Genomic DNA, 16,126 nt, shown 5'->3' with positions numbered 1-16,126 from the left:
GAAAACAAAAATGATGCCAAACAAGCTCAAAAAAGGTGTTTTTACTTTTCTGTTGTCAGTGTTCAAAATAATTTTAATAAGTCTAAATAATTTTTGATTCATTATGTTACATATATAATATATATTTTAAAAACAAACAACCAAAAAACAGAAAACCACAGTGATGCCAAACGAACCCGTAGTTATTACTTTTATTTATTTAGGATATGTTCATATTTACTTATTTTCAGTTCAGTTCAGTTCATTTCAGTTCAATTCAGTTCAATCAGTTCAGTTCAGCTCTTAATTTCCCTCTCTCATAAAATATTCATTTCAGCTTAGTTCAGTTCAGTTCAGTTCAGCTCCAATCAGTTCAGTTCAGTTCAGTTCAGTTCAGTTCAGCTCCAATCAGTTCAGTTCAGTTCAGCTCAGTTCAGTAAATATGAACAGGCCCTTACTAGTTTTGTGCCCGTGCGATGCCCGATTTAAATCTAAATACGTGATGCGACCCTTGGCGAAAAGTTAAAATGCCAATTGTCGTTGCCTCGTGAGCTGTCTAATAGTTTAGCTTTATATATTAGTTTTATGTTTTCTAAAAAAAAATTTGGATTTTCTCATACTTTCCGTTTTCGCCTTTAGGGATTTTTCACATTCGAGCGCATCGCTGCACCCCTTCCTCTCTCTATCTCCTCCATTGAAGCAGTTTGTGAGCTTTCTCTTCTCCATTGAAGCAATCTTTGAGGTTAGTTTTTTTTTTTTTTTTTGGGTTTTTTTTTTTTTTTTTTTTTTTTTTTTTTTTTTTTTTTTTTTAAATTATCGAGTATCAATTTCACAATCACTGTTAATCCTTAATACAATTGTCAGAATACGCAATTTAGGGTTCTTCTAAAGTGGATTATTGGTTGTTATTATTCGAAGAATTTGATGTAGTTTTTGTAGCATACTTTGTTAACTGAATCAATTTTGGTTGTTAATGGTGTTGCAGGCTTTGGTTTATACAACCCTTCAATGTCAGAACGAAGCCATGAGAAGGGTCGATCTTCGAGGAGAGAGAAACGAAGATTTGAGGATGATGAAAGTAATGGTAGGGTTAAGGAAGAAGAATTTAAGGTGATGAAAGACGAAGAAGGCGGCGATTATAGTAATAGTGATAGGAAGAGGGCTAGGAGAAGATTCGAGGATGATGAAAGTAATGGTAGGGTTAAGGAAGAAAAGGCTAAGGTGATGAAAGACGAAGAAGGCGGTGGTGGCCACGATGGCGGTGATTACAGTAATAAAGATAGGAAGAGGGCTAGGAGGAGATTTGAGGATGGTGAAACTGTTGCTGAACCTAGTAACAGGAGTGGTTCCCGTCCGAATGTAAGATCATTTCCTTTAATTTTTGATTTATGGTTGTTATTTGAGGTTCATTGCTTTTGGATGTATGTTGGTAATTGTTTTTGAATTAGAATGTAGTATGATTGAGTAGTGTTAGTGAGCTTAGTGTAATAGGTTGAATGTTTTCGATTATATGAATGCGTTAGGTTATGATTATCGATGTTTGTTTGGAGTTGGAGGTAATGCATTGTAGGAAATTGCAATTGAACATCTTGGTAAGTGTTAGAAATTGTGGAGTAGACCGCAAGATTTAGGATTTACGTTGTCTGGCAACTTTGCCAGGAGCAACTGAACATGTCTGGATTCTCCACTTCTTGTTTATATTTTTCTTTTATGGAGTGTTCGATTATATGAATAGTACTCCGTAATATGACAAGTGTAATGATAACTGGCTTCGACTCTTACATCTTGGGTTTGGTTGATTAGTTGTTTGATACAGGTGTGGAGTTCAAAACGCTATTTTCACTAGTTTAATGACCCTCCTTTGTATTATTCAAATAGTTTAGTAAATGAAGCTTTGTGCTGTAATGAATATGTAACTCTTTTTTTGGATCTTGCTAGCTAGTTCATTGCTTTATCACTGGTTGTTTATTGGTACTCTGGTAGTTTCTATGATTTGAATTTATGCATCTTTATTACTTATGATCTGCCGAAGTGATTTCATTTGGGAATCAATGTCAAGACACATTTTCCTTTGTTGAACACCGTGTCTAATAATTTTATCCTAGTTTTTTTTTGGGGACGATGGTTGATACTTTTACTCAAAGCATCATGAACTTTTTGATGCTGATTTGCATTCTTTTTTCTCTTGCAGGATCGGGCTGAGGAATCACTCAATGTGTCATCAAGATTTGCATCCGAATCTTTCTCTGCTAATAACCATACTGCCACCAAGGTATCTTCAATTTCTACCACCAATGAAAATAAGGGAGTTAATATTACCGGATCTCATGAGGTTACTGGAAAATCTAGTACAGATGGGACACCTTCAACTGCTGGCAAGAGTGGCAATTTTTTCCTTGATGCTTTAGCAAAAGCTAAGAAAGCTTTACAGATGCATAAGCATAAGAAAATCGCTGAAAAAACGAAGAAGACTCCTTCGGTGCGTTCCTTTTATTTTTTCTGATTTCACATATGCCACGTCTTTTGTGTTCAATTGCTACCGTTGTGAAATGAAATTATTTAACAATATTTTATGCTAATTGCTGCATAATGTTGTAATGAGTCTATTCTAACTTCTTATCCGTTTGTTTGTTTGGGGTGACAGTCAAATAAAGAAGAAAGTAAATCCTCTAATGCTGCTGGAATTCAGCAGACACCACCTGACGTTCCTCCAGCTTCTTCTTCTGCTAAGACAGTTGGCATGATAGACCCTGCCAAGTATGAAGCTGTGAAGCGTGCTCAGGAACTTGCTGCCAAGATGGGTTTCCGCCAGGATACAGAATTTGCTCCTTTGATTAATTTGTTTCCTGGGAAGTTGCCACCTGATGCTGCGGCACTTCAAAAACCTGCAAAGGCTCCCGTTCTTCGATTGGATGCTTTTGGTAGGGAAGTTGATGAGCATGGAAATGTTGTCAACATATCTAAACCAAGCAGTCTTAGTACTCTTAAGGTTGGTCTATGACTTGTATATCATTCCCAGCATGTGTGCAAGTCTGTCTGTTTTTGACTTAATGTCTTGCGTCAATTTTTTCAGGTTAACATTAACAAGCAGAAAAAAGATGCATTCCAGATTCACAAGCCAGAATTGGAAGTTGATCCAGAGAAGAATCCTCATTTCGACCCAAGGATGGGTATTGACAAAACCAAACTTCTCAGGCCCAAGAGAATGAGTTTCCAGTTTGTTGAGGAAGGTAAATGGTCTAAAGATGCTGAAATTATCAAACTGAAGGTATGTACCTTTTTCTAAGAATATTTTGTACTGTATTCTGGTTTCTTGTGCACTTATACATGGATATGGTTCTGCTATGTAGAGTCAATTTGGAGAAGCCCAAGCCAAGGAGCATAAGGCTAAGCAGGCACAGCTGGCTAAGGCAAAGGCAGAGCCGAACATTAATCCAAATTTGATTGAAGTTTCAGAAAGAGTTATCACAAAAGAGAAGCCAAAGGAGTCAATTCCAGAAGTTGAATGGTGGTGAGTATTATAGTTATATTTCAAGTTAAGCTGAATACATCTTTTGAAAAATTTAAATTTCTTCATACTCAAGCAATGTTCTACATGCGTTTTTCTAGGTTGCAGTTTAATTATTGTTAGAGTTAGCCGAGTTAGCCTACCTTATCTTATAAATAAAAACAACTTATTTTTCGTTGCATGCTACTATGCACCTGTTGTTCACACACTTAACTGTGTATTGTGTGCTGCTTCTTGACAATCTTGGTGGCCATTATGTCATTATCAGTTTCATCTCATGTTCCAATTTTCCACCTTTACTGGGTTGTTCCTTCTTTCTCTTTCGGTGGTGGTAGTGGGGGGGGGGGGTGTTGAGGAAGGTAGGGTAGCTACACGATGTGCCGGTACATATTTAAGATTTCGACGTGTCAAGGTTATCAATTTTCGAAAAGGAGATTCTGTCTTAAATATGGACATGGGTGCAGGGATTATGGCATAAATGGAAATTATTCCTGTTTTTTTAAAGACTTTTTGCATGAACTTTAACCTAGAGAACTCAAATACATTTACAAACAATGCTTGTTTGAAGCCTATTTGTGAGCACATGATGCACATGTTCTTTTTCTCCCTTTAATATGTACATTTTTTTTTTTCCTGTATATGTGGTTCAAGATGATTATATTGTCTGAGTGGGCATTGAAGTATCGGGTATTCGGGTAAGGATTTCGTACCCTTGTCAAAATGTCAAGAGTGGTGGACACTAATATGGAAGACTATAAGAAGAGTTGAAGTTACATAGGCTATAAGAATAGCCCAACATTGTTAATGTTGGGATAGAGTAGTAACAGTAGTTTTTATGGTGGACACTAATATGGAAGAGGACTATAATGTGAAGAGTTTGAAGTTTACATAGAGGCTATTATAAGAATAGAATGATGAACATTGTTAATGTGTTGGAATTATAGAGGTAGTTTTTCTTTTTTTTTTTTTTTTTTTTATTTGTGTTCTTTTTTTATTATCCAGTCAATTGCGTGCGAGCTATCATGCGATGTTTTATTGTATGTGCATGCATGAGTTTCAGTTGTTTTTTTTTAAAAAATACCGTGTTACAAAGAGCGCAGGGTGTTCAGTGATGGGTGTCTTAGATCACTATTAACATAAGTCTATCGACAATACATTCATGAAAGCAAAGAAAACTTAGGGTAAGAAGCTTGGACCTGTCATAATCACTGCCCCTAAAGAGCTTTATTTTGGAATTACATTTTTTTACCATAATATTTTCTAAGGTATTGCAAAGTTGCAAACTTTTGAAAAAAAGACTTAGAAAGCATTAAGGATATTAAGGGGGTGTTTGATTCACACTATAGTATGGTTTGGAATCAAGAATGAAAACAAGGTGGGAATTTGATTCTTAATACCTTGTGTTTGGTTGTTTTTACGGAATGGATTTTTTCTATTATTTTTGATACCTTGAGTATGGTATTAGTCATATTGATACGATATCCACCTTTCCCCTTGGGTTTCTAGACCCCATACCTTGTGTGTTTGAGGTTTGAGCTATGAGTCTAGAAATTGAATTTTTATTTATTTATTTATTTAAAAAAAAAAAACATTAGGTACAGAATTTACCCATTTTAAACCATACCTCGTACCTAAAATCTATGAACCAAACGGCAAACACTCCCTCAAAGGAGCTTGATCTATAACACTAGCCTGTAGCATTTGTGGGTTTATGAGGAAGGAGATGGGGAGTTGTGTGGCAATTTTGGGTTGTTGGGCTGAGGTGGTGTGGAAAAATGGGGTACAGATTTGGGTGGTGGGGTTGAGCTTTGGGCTCGGGGTCAAGAAGGGGTTTTGGTGTTAGGTTGATGGTGGCTGTGGTTTTTATTCAAGGAAATGGGATGACTGATGGTGGTAGTGGTATCTAGTGTTGGTGTTTGAACTGGATTGTTGGTAGCTTGTGGTGACTGGTGGGGATAATATATAAATAGAGCTAGTTGCTGACTGGATTTAGATGTTGGTGGTCTAGTTTGGGCCCTGGTGGATTTTAGAGGAGCTTTGGGTAATTTAAGTCCCTTGTGGGGGCAGTAAGACTAAATGAGGAAAGAGTTTATTTTGAAATATCAATCAAATACGAAGTACCACTTTATAGGCAAATTTAGTATTACCTCCATTCTTGAAACTTTCATTTCAAACACCCTTTAGTATTGTTGAAGTATGTGATTTATGTAAGTTGGTTAATTTCTAAATGAACTAAAGATCCATTCCTACTCACCTGTCTGTTGGGAGATTACTGTAATTTACATGTTGACAGAAATTTTGATAAATCCGATTATAATTTTCTTCAGATTGCATTTGCTTGTCACATGTTCTTCATTGCCAATGTTATTTTTTCCCTTATTGTCTTGGATTCAAGTCACTTCTAGAAGATAGAGGTTGTTGTTGCCAACTTTTTGGTTGCTAAATGAGAGAAACGGAATTAGTTTTCTTGGCTAACTGATGTGCTTTATATCACTGTATAATTATTGCACTTTCTTGATTAATTGACTTATCCATTCTGGTTGAACTCTTTTTTTTTTTTTTTTTTTTTTTTTTTTTTTTTTTTTTTTTGTGCAAACCCTCTGATCTGTGGTCTGTAAATTTGCTTTGTAATGTGCTCTATTGTTGACCAAGGGAATGTCAATATGTCATCATCTATGTGCTGTGAAGTGTGAACCAGCTCCTTTGAATCTGTTATATGGTGCATTTGTTGTGGTTAGGTTTGAGCTAGTACGATATGCTTGCTGTATGTATATGAACTCTGAGAGTGTCTCTTTTGCTTAATGATGAAATAGTGAGACTTACTCCCATGAAAGCAAATTCTTAATGTTTTGTACTTACCCATTTCAAAGTATTACTGTCAATTGCAATGGGACTTATTCTGCACATCTTAGTTTTTTATTGTCTGTTTTTCAGTCAGCAATTAAACATAGAGACCAAATAATTAGTTTTCTGGTTGTTTTACAGTAAGGGCATGCTAGTGTCTTTCTTAGTTTCAGTAGAACTGAAAGTTGAACTGCGCTGTTATTATTTTCATTTTATTTATCTTCGGTTTGGTTAACCATTGTTTGTGAACATATTTTGATCTTTAGTTGATTGCTAATTACCTGATATATGCTCAGGGATGTGCCTCTTCTGCGTTCTGGTGATTATGCTGATATTGCTGATGGTAGCACCATTGAAGATAGAGTAAAGATGGAGAAGATCACGATGTATGTGGAGCACCCCCGTCCTATTGAGCCTCCTGCAGAGCCAGCCCCTCCTCAACCTCAACCGCTGAAACTTACTAAGAAGGAACAGAAGAAACTCCGTACACAGCGTCGCTTGGCCAAGGAGAAGGAAAGGCAGGAGATGATTAGGCAAGGTTTAATTGAGCCCCCCAAACCTAAAGTTAAAATGAGTAACCTCATGAAGGTGTTGGGTTCTGAGGCAACTCAAGACCCCACAAAATTGGAGATGGAAATTCGAACTGCAGCAGCTGAGCGTGAGCAGGCCCATGTGGACAGGAACATTGCTCGCAAACTCACGCCTGCTGAGCGGCGTGAAAAGAAAGAAAGGAAGCTGTTTGATGATCCAAATACCTTGGAAACTATCGTATCAGTTTATAAGATCAATGACCTTTCACACCCAAAAAATCGGTTTAAAGTTGACATTAATGCACAAGAGAATCGTTTAACTGGTTGCGCTGTCATTTCTGAGGGTTTTAGTGTTGTGGTCGTTGAAGGTGGAAGCAAATCCATTCAGAGGTATGGGAAGCTGATGCTTCGGCGGATAGATTGGGCTGCCAAGCTGGAAAATGAGGATGAAGAGGAAGATGATGATGAGGAAAAACCACCAAATAAATGTGTTCTCGTGTGGCAAGGAAGTGTGGCAAAACCTTGTTTTAATCGGTTCTTCATTTATGATTGCAGAACTGAGGCTGCTGCCCGCAAAGTTTTTTTTGATGCTGGTGTTGGCCACTACTGGGAGTTGGCTGCAAACTTTGTGGATGACCAGATATGAAGTTCTCACTGTTTGTACCTGCTAGTCAAGCTACAGAAATATTTCTGCTTTCTACTGATAATGAATTTTTGGTAATGGTTGTGTAATTAAAATTGCCGACTTCTGAGGACATACTGTGGAATGGAAGGAAATACTACTATTAGATACATAAAGTTGCACAACCTCAACAATCTTTCTTCTCTTTCCGGGGCAGTAGTTTTTATTGGGTCTGTCTGTAGTGAACAAGGATGAGTGCTTCAATGGTGATAGTATGAAATTAAACTAATCTCCTTTTGCGGCAAAATATTAGCGTGACCTGATCAAGTTAGCGCTTTGAGAACGAGAGATCAAGTCTTAAAGTAAAAAGTTATCATTGGACCAAACTTCTACTGATATACAAGCCAGAGATCTTTGTTCCTAATCCTTTGGCCATATACTCAGCAGTAGCTTGTCTGATTTTCCTGGAAGTTACAGCTCCGAGATCTTTGATGTGCCTAGCTAAGATTGTTAGTCTTTATTAAATTATACTGTTTTGATTCTTTACCATTTGAGTTTGTAGTTTGTCTGTCTCTTGTTACTAGTATATTTTAATGAGTAACTTGTGATCTTTCTTGCCAAACTGTCATTTCTTAAGACCGCGTTGTTGACATCTCGATTGAAAGGCATTGCTCCCTCTTCTTGAAAGGGATTGACCGGAGTACACGAGCACATAACTTTCTCTTTCACCATCTTCTTACTCTACACAGTTTTGGTAAGTTTAATCATGCAAGTTTTACTTTTTGTTAATCCATGTGCTCCTCTTCACAAGTCAACAAAGTTGGGGGCTTGTGGGGATATGTTTATACCTAAAGATTGAACTACCTTGTTATGCATGAGAGGTTCTACGTCACTTGAAAATCTTGCAAATATATGTTTACGTGATCCTGTTATGGGCGTAATATCATACCAATTATCAAGGATGATAATCCAAAAACAATCTAGCATTATTGGTTGATTAGTTAGGTCTTGTTTACTTCACTTTATTTTTGTTAAATTGATATAATTTCTGCGCAATTTATTATATTTATATTTAGGAAAAATTGATAGCAATAATCTTGCTCTCAAAATAATCCCAAGTTTTGATTATTTCTTAATAATATGAAATTTAATTTGAATTTATTTCTAATGGTTCCAACCGGTCATAAAACTTGGTATAACAAGTTACGTAACACGTGTCAGGACGTGATTGAAAAAAAAAATTAAATTAAAAATTAAAAAAAAACCAAAAAACTTTTAAAAAAAATTAATAAAAAAAAAAAAATTTATATAAGAAAAAAAAAAAATTTAATCAAAAAAACTTTTTAAAAAAATTTAATCAAAAAACTTTAAAAGAATTTAAAAAAAAAAAAAAAAAAAAAAAAACCCTTCACTAGCCAGCCACCAACGCCTGACACCCGTCTCTGCTGCCAGCGCTTGGCCTACTCCCCAACTGGCGGAACTCTCTGGCGCAAACAAGTAGTGAAACAACCCCTCCCCTGTCGGGGATCGCGGCCACCTAACCCCTTTCTCTTTCCCACGAACAGCCCCTATTTCACGAATTCCCCCACCCCACGCGTCGCCCTCCTCTCATTTCCCCCTCCTCGATCCACCGCATAATCGCCCCTTTCTCCCCGGAACGACCCTCGTTCCCTATTCACTAGCCCCCAAAACTTAAATCAGACTCCAAACTACCCAAAAACCCCAATGAGATGTCTACCTTAAACAACCAAGAAAACCAACGAGAAGGGGATGGAAAGGAGTTGGGTGAGATTCGCTAGTGGGGGGAAGGGGGAATCGAGCCAGCGGGATGGGCATCGTCCAGCAGGGAGTCAGCGAACCACTGGCTGTCGAAGGTGTGGGTCAGGCTTGGCTGGGGTGGCGGTGGTTACATTAGTGGTGTATTTTATAATAATTTTTTAAAAGTTAATTAATTAAACAATTAAATCAATAGCATAAATTAAAAATTAAAGTAAACTTAATTTTGACCTATCATGTATTGACACGTGTACATTATTTTTTTTTTAAAAATTACCTCTCCATCACGTAAAATATAATCAAAAGTAGGGATTATTTCAATTTTTCCTTATATTTAATGCAACAAATTTCATGTCTAATAAAATTAAATAAATTTATAGGGTGCTAGGCCCTAAATCCTTAATGAAAACTCAAATTGGGTATATAGATGGAATTAGAGCCTACTGTTTGAAATATTATGGAGTATTACGTATGGGCAATTTAATATGTGCATGCAAATATTTCTAAGCATCAAATTGTCGTGAATGCAATTGGCACTTGTGTGAGCAAGTTGCTTGTCCAATTTAACTGTCTTTGTACTCCATATATTGTAACACTCGAAAACTACATTTTAGAGTAATAACTTTGCAATTTTGTACAACATATAATTTATCACTTGTACTCTATAATTGATTTTATAGATATTAATACATCATCCTATAAACCACTAATGAAAAAGAGCAGGTGGAGCAAGCCGGTCAAAGTTAAATTTAATGGCAATAAAAAGCTCACCATTTCTTTTGATTTCGGCACTCAAATACTCATGCATCAACCTAACATACTGTTATTAGGTTTTTCAAAACGCGCAAAACTTACTTCATTACTAATGTATAAATATTTATTATTGTTTGTTAATCTTTTTAAGGGTTAATCAAAACAATCAACTTCCTTTGTCCTATACTAATCTTTTTATTTATCGTCTATTTTATTCATCCTTAAAATGACTACCATTATACTTGATCAGTTTTGATTGACTCATTTTTAATTTATTTTTTATTGGTCAAACATAATTAAAAATAAAAGTAAGGATATTAGGTATCTACATTGTGAAAAGAGTTTGTTTTTGTCAAAAAAAAAAAAAAGAGTTTTTTGATTTTCTGTTGAAAATGGTACAATATTTATAAAACCTCCATAAAATAAATTTTTGTACACTTTTAAGAGCTACGGTAGGATATAAGGAAAGAAAAAAAAAATTGTGAGATTTTTTACCTAATGAACTTCCTTAAATTTTTTTGGTACACTTTGATGTTACACTGTTTGACAAATTCTTTTTCGCCTTTAACCATATTTTTTACTAATAAATAATTATACACATCTTTTGTCCTAGAATAATTTACTGTTAAATTTGACACACATGACAATACATTAATTTGAGTTTAAATATATATGATTAAAAATAATTAGTAAAAAATATTAAATAAAGAGAATGATATTATAAATTTTTATTATTTAACAACATAATACAAGATAAACTATATTTTAATACGTTCTCATAAAAAAACATGGTCAGATTTAGTATTTGAATAGTGAAACAAGTCTAACCTGTCAATTATTCTGGAAAGGAGGGAATTCATCTTAATGTTATTATGTGCGTTGTTGGCTTGTTGCTATATGGCATTCATCAATGTATATATTCAGAATAATACTTTTCTTTTCTATATAAATCAAAATACACATATGAAATCACCTTATTTCCGGTGAAATAACATTGTCTTAATTACTTTCGTTTCTTCTCCTCATATATAACTAACTACCAAAATATCAAAGAAAAGAGTTCCACAAAACTGTATTTATATAGTTGATAGTTGGTTTCCTAAGCTAACCTCTAATAATTTACTAAAAAAATATCTAGCAAATTTACTAAAAAAAATATCTGGCAAATAAACTAAGCAATCAAAAAAGTCCATGGACTATTTATGGTTCCTTCACATCGGAACAAGGTAGAAAAATGTAGCTAAAAATAAAAATACATGATGTAATAGTAGCAAAACAGCCAAAACTTTAATAGCAACTAGAAAGTCTTTCATTTTTATTTGGACCAAAATTATTAAAAAAAAAGCCAACAGTAGATTAACACCCACACCTAATTCTTCCATACTCCCACCCTTTTTCCTCCATACTATATTACATAAGCCATGACTACCCTTCAAACTTAAACACCCACTTTGCCACGTGGCCTCTTAACATCACTAGTAACAACTCTTAAAAAATTAATTTAATTAACTATTTAAATAAAAATTAAAATAAGAATAAAATAATCAAAGAAATAAAAACCCTTTTGTTACAAGCCTTGAATGATGCATATGATTTGCTCACTCAAGAAATTTGAGGCGTGTTGACAAGAGATTAGGAGATTTTAGGTCACCTCTCTCTCACCCTCCTCTCCCTCTTTTTAGTATCATAAATTCTTCCGTTTTCTCCACTATCACACCCAATTTCACATTCACAACAAACTATATCTTATAAAAATCAATACAACTCAACCATATTTTTATCATACCAAAACTATCCTATATATATACATTTCCCATAATTTTTTGCATTTGAGCTAAACTAAACCATCCCATAACAAAAGGGACACTACTTTCATATTTATGAAACTACCAAATAATTTTCAATTTTTACAACAAACAAACAAGCCTTTTATTTGCATAGTAGAAGTAAATCTCTTATTACCAAAAATAGTTTGTTTTTCTTATAAATAGGAAGTGCAAAGCTGGAGATCCTTAGAGGTACAACTAAAATGTCTCGTGTGGTAGATGATGACTCTGCCAGTTCATCACCTACTCTCTTACCTTACTTTGGATCATCTAATAATTACCACACCATGGATCTTGAATCCAACGGTGTTGGTGGTGGTGGTGGTGCTGGTGATAGTCGTCGTGTGTCGTTCTCACCGACGTTAGGCCAGCTCTTGAAGCGAGTGGGGGATGCTCGGAAGGAGGCTACCGGGGATGAGACCCCCGTCCACCATACCCTTAACATGAGCCCTGAGACGCGGGCTCTTCCGTTTGTTTTAAGGTTCGCTAATCTTACATACAATGTGAAGATGCAAAGGAAGTTAAAGATTCCGGGAATTACTACTCATAATTTGTCCCCTGGTGAGCAGTTTCCTGGAGGATTTTTTTCTCGTACGAAGACTCTTCTGAATGATATCTGTGGTGAGGCTCGAGATGGTGAGGTGATGGCTGTGCTAGGTGCGAGTGGGTCCGGGAAAGTCAACGCTCATTGACGCCCTTGCAAATCGTATTGCAAGGGGGAGTCTGAAAGGGAAGGTAACCCTTAATGGGGAGCCGCTTGAGTCGCGGCTCCTTAAGGTTATATCGGCGTATGTTATGCAGGATGACTTGCTCTTCCCTATGCTAACTGTGGAGGAGACACTGATGTTTGCTGCAGAGTTTCGGCTTCCTCGGACCCTGTCTAAGTCCAAGAAGCAAGCCAGGGTCCAGCAGCTGATCGATCAGCTCGGGCTAAGGAACGCGGCTAAGACCATCATAGGTGATGAAGGACACCGTGGGGTGTCCGGTGGAGAGCGTCGTAGAGTGTCGATTGGTATCGACATCATTCATGACCCCATCATCCTCTTCCTTGACGAGCCTACCTCAGGGCTAGATTCAACTAGCGCGTACATGGTGGTCAAAGTTTTGCAAAGAATAGCTCAAAGTGGTAGCATAGTCATAATGTCAATTCACCAACCTAGCTACCGAATTATGGGGCTGTTAGATCGACTTCTTTTCCTGTCTAAAGGACAGACAGTCTTCAGCGGTACACCTTCTGACTTACCAGGGTACTTTGGGGAGTTCGGGGCTCCAATACCTGAGAACGAGAACAAGACCGAGTTCGCCTTAGACTTGATCAGAGAGCTAGAGGGCTCACAAGGAGGGGCAAAAGCTCTAGTTGAGTTCCACAAAGGTTGGCAAATCAAGCACAAAAGCAACCTACCCAACATTGAAGGTGCACCCCAAGACAGTAGGGGTGGATTGTCCTTAAAGGAGGCAATTAGTGCTAGTATCTCTAGGGGAAAACTCGTCTCCGGAGCTACTAACACTGATGCTAGCCCCGCGTCCATGGTTCCAACATTCGCCAACCCATTCTGGAACGAGATAGTCACTTTATCTAAGAGATCAGTCATGAACTCCCGTCGGATGCCAGAGCTTTTTGGCATCCGACTAGGAGCAGTGCTAGTCACAGGGTTCATCCTTGCAACAATGTTCTGGCAGCTCGACAACTCCCCTAAGGGTGTACAAGAACGACTAGGATTCTTCGCGTTTGCAATGTCTACAACCTTCTACACTTGTGCAGACGCTCTCCCTGTCTTCCTACAGGAGAGGTACATTTTCATGCGCGAGACAGCCTACAATGCCTATCGACGATCCTCGTATGTACTCTCACATGCTTTAACCGCGCTACCATCCTTGATCTTCCTTTCATTTGCATTCGCAGCAACTACATTCTGGGCTGTTGGCCTAGACGGAGGAGCCTCAGGCTTCTTCTTCTACTTCGGAATCATATTCGCCTCATTTTGGGCAGGTAACTCCTTCGTGTCCTTCCTATCAGGTGTAGTCCCTCATGTCATGCTCGGCTATGTAATAGTAGTCGCGATCTTAGCATACTTCCTCCTCTTTTCGGGTTTCTTCATCAACCGTGATCGTATCCCTGACTACTGGATTTGGTTCCATTACATCTCCTTAGTCAAGTACCCTTACGAAGGTGTCCTACAAAACGAGTTCGAAGACCCTACTAAGTGCTTCATTCGCGGTGTACAAATCTTCGACAACACCCCACTTGGAGCCGTGCCTAATGCCATGAAGGTAAGGCTGTTGCAGACCATCAGTGGCTCCTTAGGGATGACGATTACGCCCTCAACATGTGTCACTACCGGTGCCGATATACTCCAACAGCAAGGGGTAACTGACTTGAGTAAATGGGGCTGCTTATGGGTTACCGTTGCTTGGGGATTTTTCTTTAGGATTTTGTTTTACTTTACTTTGTTACTAGGAAGCAAGAATAAGAGGAGCTAGGTGAAATAGAGGAGGTAAAAAAAAGAAAAGAAAAGAAATTGGGGTTAATTATACTTTGTTAATTAATTAATTTACTTGTTAATTAGGATTATTAGCTAGCTTGATGTTATGCTAATTAATCCTTTTGTTGCAATTTTAATTTTATTTTTTTATTTTTATTTTTTATAAATACAATTGAATGTTACCTTTTTGAATTCAATTGGAAGTAAGGTGGAGTTTGGTGTAAAATTGTTTCATAATTTTATGATAAGAAATACAACGTAATTACTTATTTTCTGATCAACAACTTTTGGACCAACCAATTTTATTTTTGTTTTTGAGTATTACTGTTGTATGTTATATGCATGACTAAAAGATTTATTGGTGAACTACTAGTTAACAAGTTTGCTATTCTTTGATTTTGACGTATTTATGCAAACAATAGTCAAACATAACCAAGCTAGTATAACAATGTCTTGATTTTCAAAGGTTGTATGATCGAGTATTCACACCATATACTTCATCTGTTTTATACTTCATCTGTTTTGATATAATTGCATTAATGGCAAAAATTATATATTTTATTGTCATAATAATTAACTTTCGTATTTGTTAAGTATATTGTGGCAAAAATTATAGCGTCACTCACATTTTTTGTTCATGATCTCCATCTTTCCTCATCTTTAAAAGAGCTAGCTGTAATTTGTTGTCTTTTAATATTACATGATATCTTTCATCTTTCTTACAATATTGATGTAAGGAGTAGTGAATCCAGTTATTCTTGGGATTATTTAGGGTTCGTTTGGCGTTTTTTGTTTTTTCAAAATCATATGATATATGTCATATGATGAATAAAAAAAAATAAGTCAAATTTATTATATCTATGGTAATTTTGAAAACTGACAACAGAAAAATGAAAACACCTTATATAACAATGTCAAACAAGTGAGAGTGAAGGATAGCTCAACTGGTTAGAGCTTTCTTCCCGATTCAAGGAGATCCTAGGATCGATTCTCACCCCCACCCTTGTGGATCTCTAAACACAAAAAAAAAAAAAATGTCAAACAAGTTATAAATTAATTGTTTTTTTTGGAGTTAATAGACTAATAGGCTTTTGGGTATTTGAGTTTTGGAGCAAAGTGATTAAAACATACTCTTCAATTAATATAAACACTAATAACACTGATTTACGCACATTTTTGTCTGAATTCCTAATTTTATACAATTTTCAAGAGCATATTTAATGCTTATATATAGCCCTTAGGGCTACATATAACATTACTCTTGACAAAAGCAAATTATATTAATAAACTCAGAGTTTACAACATACCAAATAAAAACTAAAACTTACTACTACATGGCTTTAATTTTCACATTTAAGCCTTTACAACTTTCGACATTAAAAACCATATTACATAACTGGGGTTGGCCGGACATGTTACGGATTAGGACCTCTTTATAGGCCAAAGAGCGGATACCTACTTCAAAACACAAAGAGAGCAACGAGTAACGAAATTGTTCGATCATGGCTAGTTACCTAGTGGGATCAACTTATCACCAAGTAAGGCCTTCAAACCGATCACTTGGACATGTGACCTTTCCTTAAAAATTTGTTCTTGTTGGCAAGAAAGCTTAGACAACGTCGAGGCTCAAGAACCCCCCAAAATAAAGTTTGGGCGCCTGCTTCGGATAGAGATTTTCAAGAGTAGTGATCATAATGGTCTCTACAAATAAGGGAGCAGAATGACAACCATAATCATTTCACCATAACACACACTTCACCCTAGCCATGGTTAACTTCTTGTTCGTCCCCCAAACAACGACAACC

General features: G+C 36.4%; 2 protein-coding genes across 3 annotated transcripts; both read left to right on the top strand.

The window, feature by feature from the left end:
- Nucleotides 1–561: 561 nt before the first annotated feature.
- On the top strand, nucleotides 562–8,211 carry LOC110684710 (protein RDM16-like). 2 transcript variants are annotated; one of them, XM_021861149.1, is made up of 7 exons: nucleotides 562–721; nucleotides 965–1,338; nucleotides 2,171–2,458; nucleotides 2,624–2,968; nucleotides 3,053–3,247; nucleotides 3,330–3,490; nucleotides 6,628–8,211. In XM_021861149.1, exons 2-7 carry the CDS (start codon nucleotides 988–990, stop codon nucleotides 7,505–7,507), a joined length of 2,220 nt encoding a protein of 739 aa, XP_021716841.1. In that variant the 5' UTR covers nucleotides 562–721; nucleotides 965–987; the 3' UTR covers nucleotides 7,508–8,211. The 2 variants fall into 2 exon arrangements, with proteins under 2 accessions (XP_021716841.1, XP_021716842.1); XM_021861150.1 differs by lacking the exons at nucleotides 562–721; nucleotides 965–1,338 and having other exon boundaries at nucleotides 2,171–2,251; nucleotides 2,334–2,458.
- A 3,314-nt stretch (nucleotides 8,212–11,525) lies between these two features.
- Nucleotides 11,526–14,458, top strand: LOC110684709 (ABC transporter G family member 6-like). The gene is given in 2 exon segments (XM_021861148.1): nucleotides 11,526–12,509; nucleotides 12,511–14,458. Coding segments are annotated over 2 exon segments (2,277 nt in total). The 5' UTR covers nucleotides 11,526–12,041; the 3' UTR covers nucleotides 14,320–14,458.
- Nucleotides 14,459–16,126: the final 1,668 nt, after the last annotated feature.

This window comes from Chenopodium quinoa, unplaced genomic scaffold, assembly GCF_001683475.1.
Source record: "Chenopodium quinoa cultivar QQ74 unplaced genomic scaffold, ASM168347v1, whole genome shotgun sequence".
In the NCBI taxonomy this organism is placed as follows: domain Eukaryota; kingdom Viridiplantae; phylum Streptophyta; class Magnoliopsida; order Caryophyllales; family Amaranthaceae; genus Chenopodium; species Chenopodium quinoa.
Note: the sequence above shows the minus strand (reverse complement) of the source record. Positions and strands in the feature narration are given on the sequence as shown.

Coding starts and splice junctions, on each gene's coding strand:
- LOC110684710 (XM_021861149.1), top strand. CDS start 988: ATGTCAGAACGAAGCCATGAGAAGGGTCGATCTTCGAGGAGAGAGAAA. Junction 1,339..2,170: donor GGAGTGGTTCCCGTCCGAAT/GTAAGATCATTT, acceptor TTTCTCTTGCAG/GATCGGGCTGAGGAATCACT. Junction 2,969..3,052: donor GCAGTCTTAGTACTCTTAAG/GTTGGTCTATGA, acceptor CAATTTTTTCAG/GTTAACATTAACAAGCAGAA.